Genomic DNA, 8798 nt, shown 5'->3' with positions numbered 1-8798 from the left:
ATCGTTTTTACCATAAGGAAAAGACGGCATAACATTAACCCCCAGTTTCTCGTGCGACTTGTCGTGCGAGAAATTTAATTGTCTGGAGGTAGTTTTTCCTTGTCTTTTTGGCAATGGCCTTGGTGGGTGGTCGTCTGGACTTTGAGCCCGTCGTTGATTTCGGAGCCATAGGGGCTATTAGTGACTTGATCCCGGGAATCAGGCGACCCTAATCCACGGGGGTCGGGATTTTCGGAGCCACGGAGGCCTTAAGCGACTCAATCACGGGGATCGAGCGATTCTAAACCACGGGGGTCGGGATTTTCGGAGCCACGGGGGCCTTAAGCGACTCGATCACGAGGATCGAGCGACCCTAAACCACGGGGGTCGGGATTTTCGGAGCGACGGGGGCCTTAAGCGACTCGATCACGGGGATCGAGCGACCCTAAACCACGGGGGTCGGGATTTTCGAAGCCACGGGGGCCTTAAGTGACTCGATCACGGGGATCGAGCGACCCTAAACCACGGGGGTCGGGAAATGGATCATTTTATCATTGATATAAGTACTTCCACTGGGTGGATTACAAAAGGTTTCCCTTCGCGGGGATTACATGTGATCAGACACAAAAAGATGGTGATAAAAACGTAGATTAAGTGGAGTCCGATCGTTTATGCGGGTCTTGCTCTTGCCTGGGCGGCTTCTAACTTTTAGGTGACAACGTTGAGAGGAGCTCTTGCCCTTTGAGCTTCGTTCTCATTGTTCCCCTTGTTGACTGCTTTGCCGTGTCGGCTTGTCGAGGCTTCAGAGTTGTTGACCATTTTAAGAACGAACTCTTTTAGTTCTCCTCCTCGGATTAAGGACTCGATTTTTCTCTTCAAATCGATGCATCCAGAGATCACATGTCCGTAACACTGGTGAAACTCGCAGTACTTGGACCGGTCTCGTTTAGCGGGATCGCTTTTTAGAGGCGCGGGGTCGGTAAACTTGTCGCGAGCTAACGCGAGGATCCTCTCAGGCGGGGCGTTCAGCGGAGTGAAATTCGAGTGGTCTCGAAATTTTTCCACCAATAGACTCTTTGAATTAGCATGAGGTCGTCCGGAATTGTCGGCATGCGCCTTTTTCCTTCTCCAGTCGTCGGACTCTTCGTCCTCCCTTCGGCGATTTCCTTGGTCGTTTGTCCTTCGGATCTGGACAAACTCTTCAAGAGTGATGTATTTCCCGGCTCGGGCCGTGAGCTCGGTCATTGTCTTTGGCTCTTTCTTGATCAAGGAATTGAGGAAGTCGCCAAGTAGGAGTCCGTCGAGAATCGCCGAAATGGCGTCGCCATCTTCGAACTTGTCAACTCTGTTCGACTCCTCAGTGAAACGTGACAAGTATTCGCGCAGAGATTCGCTTCTCCTCTGCCTGACTGTCCGGAGGTGGCTCTTCCCCAGCTTTCTCTCTCTAGAGCCGCTGAAGCGGGCAAGAAAGTTTTGTTGCAGCTCCTCGAAAGATCGAATGGTTCCGGGCCTTAGCTTGAGGAACCATTGGTAGGCAGGGCCGCTCAAAGTGAGGCAAAAAGCCTGGCACATGATCGCCATTGAGTGTCTCCCCACTTTCATCCACATCTGGTACTGTTGTATGTGACAAAGTAGGTCAGCCTTTCCATCGTAAGCAGGGATACGCGGTAGAATGAAGTCGTGCTTGAAATCATCTGCGAGGATATTCGTGGTGAATGGAGACGCAACGTCTTCCATCATGTTGCGGACATCTGGCGTCAATGTTTGGGTTGCTCTTATGCCTTGCACTTCGTCCCTCAACTTTTGGAAGAGTGTCATCACATCCGTATTGTTAGTGGGGGTTGCCGCGGGGGCAAGTCTCGTCGTGTGTCCTCTCTCGTTAGACGCCTGGTCGAGAGGCACAATGTGTGGTGGAGTTGGATCGATCGGGATCGGTCCCGTTGCCGCTCGGGGGTTCGCGGGGGGGGGGGGGGGGGGGGGTGGGGATTCCGCAGAATCTCCCATCAAGCGTTTAGCTGTTCCCTTTTGTCTTGGCCATGGCGGGTCCCGGGTCTCGGGTTATGGACACGTCTTGGTGGCGCGAACCTTCGGGTATCGCCGCTATCCGCCATGTCCTCTTCGTGGCCTCGGCGATCGAAGGTTGACGGACGCGACCGATCTGTTCTAGCCTCGACGAAGGAGCGAGAGCTTTGTGAGGCGGCCGGGTGGTTTCGTGGCCTTGGCTCGACCATCGCTCGGCCAGCCTGACGGCGCCGATGATGGTAATGAACTCCTCGTGCTCCTTCGAGGTGGTTGTGGCCGATGTCCTGAATGCTCGGATCGGGGACGTCATCGCTTTCTCCATGAAGGGGCTCGGGTGCTTCGCCTTCGGGGTTGTTGTCAGGGACTTGCTCCGAGCCTTCAATCTCCGGTCCCAACGGGATATACTCCGGTACGTCTTGCTCGTCGAAGACGTCGTTGATGAGGGTGTCTTGTCCTCCGAGTCTTGCGACAACGCCGGCGAGACGGAAGATACTAGTCTCGATTCGCTCCATTCTTGCGTCTTGGTCGCCTTGAACGGGTGCGGGGAGAGATTCCTCTCGGGGGGCGTCATTCTCTTGGGCTTGACGGGCTCGGGCCCGAGTGTTGAATGCGATGCTTCCCGCCGGAGGGGCGCCGCCCTCGGAGATGGCTAGGTGGCTAGCCATTTGTTGTACGTGAGTTTTGTGGTCTTCCGCGGAGGAAGTGAGTTTGCCGGTGGAGAGCTCGTGGTTGTTCTCGAGATCCCCTCCTTCTAGCGCCAAAATGTTAAGCCGTTTTTTGGATTTAACATTTGAGGACACGTGGTGTGCCTGGAATAGTCACGTGCCTAGTATTGGATCGGCCCAAATTACTTTCCGAGAGCCCAAATGGCTCAAGGAAGTTCGGGACAAAGCCCAAAGTGTCCAAGAGCTTCAGAGGGTCTTAGAATCGCAAAGAGGGAAATAATGCTTTGCCTTCTTCTTCGTCGGGAATGCGTTCTTCGTCTTTGATTCCTATCCTGGAGGTTGAGCCTGCCTGGAGGTCGAGCCTGCCTGGAGGTCGAGCTCGCCTGGAGGTCGAGCCTGGCCTGGAGGTCGAGCCTGGCCTGGAGGTCGAGCCTGGCTGGAGGTCGACCCTGGCTGGAGGTCGAGCCTGCCTGGAGGTTGAGCTCGCCTAGGGGGTCGAGCTCGCCTGGAGGTCGAGCCTGCCTGGAGGTCGACCCTGGCTGGAGGTCGACCCTGGCTGGAGGTCGAGCCTGCTTGGAGGTTGAGCTCGCCTGGAGGTCGAGTCTGGCCTGGAGGTCGACCCTGGCTGGAGGTCGAGCTCGCTTGGTGGTCGAGCTCGCCTGGAGGTCGACCCTGGCTGGAGGTCGAGCCTGCCTGGAGGTTGAGCTCGCCTGGGGGGGTCGAGCTCGCCTGGAGGTCGACCCTAGCTGGAGGTCGAGCCTGCCTGGAGGTTGAGCTCGCCTGGGGGGTCGAGCTCGCCTGGAGGTCGAACCTGGCTGGAGGTCGATCCTGGGGGGCGTGACCGTGCTCTTCGTGAGCTGCCTACGTACCCGCTTTGCGGGATCAGGTCATGACGTAGTTCAGGGCGAGTGTGTTTGCTATGTGAATGGATTCTGGGATTTTTGTTTTTCTTCCTCCCGCCGAGAGGTGGCTCTCGGTTTTTGTCTATGATCCGGGATAATTTTGAAGTTGGGAGAGTATTTGGCTGAGAGAATTCTGGGGTTGAGAGTCTCTGGGGTTGAGAGAATTTTGAGTTCAGAGGATTCTGAGTTCAGAGTGAATTCCATTTTGATTTGTGTGAGTGAGCTATTTATAGGGAAAACATGCCGCTTGTTGAAAATTCGCTTGTCGCTTGTTGAAAATTCGCTTGTCGCTTGTTGAAAATTCGTTTGTCGCTTGTCGCTTGTCCCAAATTCGCTTGTCGCTTGTTTTTAGTCATGCGTATTTTTAGCATTTGACTAAATTGTCCTTTTATATTGTAACGTCGTTTTTACAATTGGGGCGTCGTTTTTACCATAAGGAAAAGACGGCATAACACCGTGTATAATCAATAATCATAAAGTTATCAATATATAAACAAGCAATCAATTAGTTGTTCATTAATAACTTGACATTTGGCAAACAGAATTTTCCGACTCTCAGCATCTCTCGACTCTCTCCCATGACGTTCAAAGGTTTTTCAAGACCTATTGTAAAGTTTAATATGAATATGAATAGAAAAAAATAGCTAATGTTTATTGTTCCAGCGTGAGTTTTTATTTTTTTTGTTAAACTAGCAGTTCAAGGAAAAAGTAGAGCTCATATGACCATGGTTTTGGTATTAATGTGATAAAAGCTTCTAATTTGTAAGAGCATTGTATAACTTTTTCTGTTTCTGCACGGATCAACCTGTATCGTCGATATATAAGCTTTTTTTTTTTTTTTTTTTTTTTGATGGAAAGTGGCCGATATATAAGCTTTTTATATGTTTATGAAACCTTGAAAACACACAACATTAAAATACGGCAGAAAATGTGAACTCTTATCTACACATAAATACTTTAGAGCTCTAGATGTTGCCACATCATCAGGTCTGCGAAAATTCATACTGATACATATACCGATGCGTGAATAAATGTGCGTTACATCCAAGATGAAGATTTTAAATTGCGTGCCATGCAAATTGTATTATATACATAATTATATACATGCCTGTATATATACATATCAGGGCACGGAATGTTTAATACCATGCAAATACATGTCATATGTGAAATAGAAAATAGATCCATAGAAGTTTTGATGTTTGACCTCTCAAATTTGAGCTTCTTTTGATCATTCTATAGTCAGTAAGAGATTAGGACTTTTGTAATTCATAGAAATTCCGATAAGAGTATCTAGTGACTGAAAATATACACATAAACATGGGAGAAGATAGCTGTACTACCAATGATGGAACAACAGATTTCCGCAACATGCCAGCAAACAAAAAAGAAACAGGAACATGGAAAGCATGTCCCTACATATTAGGTACGTAAACATATATGCGTACATGTATATGTATATACATGTAATAGTCGATGTATAATTGTGACTCAAATAAAGCACGTACGTACGTTTTGTATTACAGGAAATGAATGTTGTGAGAGGTTGGCGTACTATGGAATGAGCACAAATCTGGTGAATTATCTGAAATCACGGTTGAATCAGCGAAACGTGGTCGCCGTTAATAACGTAACGAACTGGTCGGGAACGTGTTATGTTACGCCGTTGTTCGGTGCATTTTTAGCGGATGCCTATTTGGGAAGATATTGGACCATCGCCGTCTTCTCTATCATCTATGTTTTTGTAAGTTATGAATTTAGTTCTATTATATTACATAAAATATTGGATCCTCAAATGAATTGTAAGGGGATCATCAATTAGCTTGTGGAATTCCTTCCTACGATTCCATTAAAATATAAAAAAAATTAGATAACTAATATCTAATTAAAACGTTTGAGATTGCTATATATATAGTCAACGTTTCGTAATTCTCTTAGGTAAAATAACCATAAAAATGACGTTGCTTTCCTGATTTTCTCTTTTATTGAAATAAAAGGGTGTGTTATTTACATCAATTTATGCGTGTAAATACATGAACGTGATTATTTACTTACGATTTACGAAACGTTGACTATATATTAATGTGAAAGTGGTGTAAATATGACTATATATACAAATATATACTACAAAATAAAATTGGCTCAGAAGCTATTGTGAATAATAGTACTAGAGCATAATATATGACTGGTGTCTCTTAAAACTAAGACTTCATGTGGTGTATGTGAGTTAGTGTATTGTGTGTATATATACACACATGTGTGTGTACATTTGAGGCAAACATATTAGACAAAATCATTTTGGGACAAAAATACAATATGATAGAGAAGACTGATGATTTGAGAAACAACAGGGAATGACAGTGCTGACGCTATCATCGTCCATCCCGGGGCTAAAGCCATCGTGCCACGTCGGCGCCGATGACGTGGCGACGACATGCGAAGCGACGGGCCCGCAAATAGCGGCGTTTTTCTTGGGGCTGTACCTGGTGGCAGCGGGCACGGGTGGGATAAAGCCGTGCGTGTCGTCGTTCGGGGCGGACCAGTTCGACGACTCGGACGAGGGCGAGAAGAAGCAAAAGAGCTCGTTCTTCAACTGGTTCTACCTCTCGATAAACATCGGCGCCCTCGTGGCGTCCTCGGTGCTCGTGTGGGTCCAGACCAACGTCAGCTGGGGCTGGGGTTTCGGGGTCCCGGCCGCGGCCATGGCTCTGGCCGTCGCGAGCTTCTTCTGCGGGACCCGCCTCTACCGCAACCAGCGGCCCGGCGGGAGCCCCTTCGCGCGGATCGCTCAGGTGATCGTGGCCTCGGTTCGGAATTCGGGGGCCAGGGTGCCGCGGGACGGGTCTCTCCTCCACGAGACTCGCGAGGACGAGGAGTCCGCGGTCAGAGGGAGTCGGAAACTTGACCACACCAAGCAGTTTAGGTAAAAAAAAAAGTTTTTTTGTTCATCAAAAGTTTAATGATAATAATTGATCAGTTCATGTGTATGCAATCAGTGACGGAGCCAGGATTTCAATCAATAGGGGGTAAATTTGAGAAATATTTTTTAGGAGAGGCATTATTGAAAAAAAACTTACAAATTTGGGTCAAAAACATAATTATTAGTAAAATTTAAGGGTAAAATTATAAAAAAGTATAAAAATTTGGGATTAAAAAAATAATTTTCAAAAATTGAGGGGGGGCATTGGCCCACCCTGGCCCCCACCTGGCTCTGGCAGTGTATGCAATGATATTTGGTGTTTTTGGTGTTCCAGTTTCTTTGACAAAGCCGCGGTTAAGAGTGGCCGCGGTGGAGACGATACAAAGGGGTCAGTGGTGAGCCCATGGAGGCTGTGCACGGTGACTCAAGTGGAGGAGTTCAAGTCAATCATAAGACTCCTCCCAATATGGGCAACAGGTACAAAATAATCTGAATTGGTAAATAGCCAACATTTCGTTAATCATAAGTAAATAATCATTCGGATTATGTGTCCTCATGTGCACAATTCGAACATTTTATATATACCCGTTTATGTATTCCATAAATATTTTAGGTCTTACAATTAATGACGTTTATGAGACTACATATTTAGAGAACTCCAAAATAATAATTTTAACAAAAAATAAGGAAAATAGTAAACTTAAACGTTTGACATTGCTAAATAACCAACGTTTGGTAAATCTTATGTAAATAGCTGTTAATGATGATGTGGCATAATATACGTAAGTGACTATTTACCTAAGATTTACGTCTGTAAATATATGAAAGTGGCTATTTATCTAAGATTTACCAAATGTTGATTATTTAGTAATGTCAAACGTTTAAGTTTACTATTTTTTTAAACTAATTGATTAATAAAATAGCTCAAAGTTCTATAAAGATGAACTATTTCATTAATTTTGCAAAAAGAAAAAAAAAAAGCTTAGTTTTATTTTCAACAACCTTAATTGTAACCTCTTTCATAAATATCACATTTATTTTCAACAGTAGTCCTTCATTAAGTTTTATAATGCTTTTCGCCACAATAGTATTAATATTATAGCTCGCATTGGTTTTCTGACCGTTGGATGATCTTGTTTGCTTGCACCACAAGGGATAATCCTCTCCGCAGCCTACTCCCAAATGGGAACCCTATTCGTGCTCCAAGGGAACACCATGGACCTCCACGTCACCAAATCCTTCCAAATCCCCTCGGCCTCGCTCTCCCTCTTCGACACCCTCAGCGTCATCGCGTGGGTCCCGCTCTACGACCGCGTCATCGTCCCGGCGGCCCGGAAACTCACCGGCCGCGAGAGCGGGTTCACGCAGCTCCAGCGCATCGCGATCGGGCTCGGAATCTCGATCCTCGCGATGGGCTCCGCGGGAGCGCTCGAGCGGGCGAGGCTGCGCGGTATCGACCGCGGGGATGCCCAGATGTCGGTCTTCTGGCAGGTCCCGCAGTACGCGATCATGGGTTGCGCCGAAGTGTTCGCGTTCGTGGGCCAAATCGAGTTTTTTTACGAGCAAGCGCCGGACGCGATGAGAAGCCTCTGCGCCGCGCTCTCGCTCACCACCAACGCGCTCGGAAACTATCTAAGCTCTTTCCTTGTCGCCACGGTGGCTCGCTTCACCGCCCATGGTGGCGGGCCCGGCTGGATCTCCGACAACTTGGACGACGGTCATCTCGATTATTTCTTCTGGCTTTTGGGGTCGTTGAGCTTGATCAATTTGGGGGTTTTCGTCTTGGTGGCCAAGTGGTATACTTACAAGAGGCCTGTGATTTGATGATATGCTTGATGATCAAACTATATATAATGTCTTGGTTAATAAGTGATTTTTTGTCTTTCAAAGCTAGGTGCAATGCTGCTTAATCCGCTGGTTACTACTTCCTCATTCTAAAAATAAAATTTGAATTTTGTATTAATGAAAATTGGTGGCTCTACAATCAAGCAACGTCTAAACTTTTACTTTTACTATTTTGACGAATAATTAGAAGCGAACTTAAAAGCGATATGCGCTGTTTTTAAAGCTTGTTTTTTTCTCCTAGTGTGAGAGATCTCTCACCCAAAAAGCATATGGACCATCGTCTCTTTCGTTGCACCGCAGAGACGACATCCCTCCAGCACACCTAATACCATGCCCGATCAACCTTTGACTCATAGGAAAATAGTTCGACACCACTCGAGAGAAGAACAATTGAGATCACTCTTGGACTTTGAGATTTTAGAATCGTGTTTAGGATCGAAGGAAGCTCAGGCAGAGACACATATT

At 46.9% G+C, this 8798-nt stretch overlaps 2 protein-coding genes across 2 annotated transcripts; one reads left to right on the top strand and one right to left on the bottom strand.

Moving 5' to 3' along the window:
- Nucleotides 1-687: 687 nt before the first annotated feature.
- LOC149384362 (uncharacterized) lies at nt 688-1797 on the bottom strand. The gene has a single exon (XM_089628026.1). It carries the CDS (start codon nt 1795-1797, stop codon nt 688-690), a length of 1110 nt encoding a protein of 369 aa, XP_089484152.1.
- Nucleotides 1798-4888: 3091 nt separating this feature from the next.
- On the top strand, nt 4889-8312 carry LOC149384361 (protein NRT1/ PTR FAMILY 8.1-like). The gene is made up of 5 exons (XM_089628995.1): nt 4889-4994; nt 5095-5312; nt 5920-6491; nt 6823-6965; nt 7642-8312. The coding sequence occupies exons 1-5, from the start codon at nt 4889-4891 to the stop codon at nt 8310-8312; spliced, it is 1710 nt and encodes a 569-aa protein (XP_089485121.1).
- The last annotated feature ends 486 nt before the right edge of the window (nt 8313-8798 follow it).

The sequence above is a fragment of the Urtica dioica genome, chromosome 10, assembly GCF_054948205.1.
Source record: "Urtica dioica subsp. dioica isolate 48M chromosome 10, U.dioica_male_clone48M_v1_H2, whole genome shotgun sequence".
NCBI classification, from domain to species: domain Eukaryota; kingdom Viridiplantae; phylum Streptophyta; class Magnoliopsida; order Rosales; family Urticaceae; genus Urtica; species Urtica dioica.
This window is presented reverse-complemented; position numbering and strand designations above follow the sequence as displayed.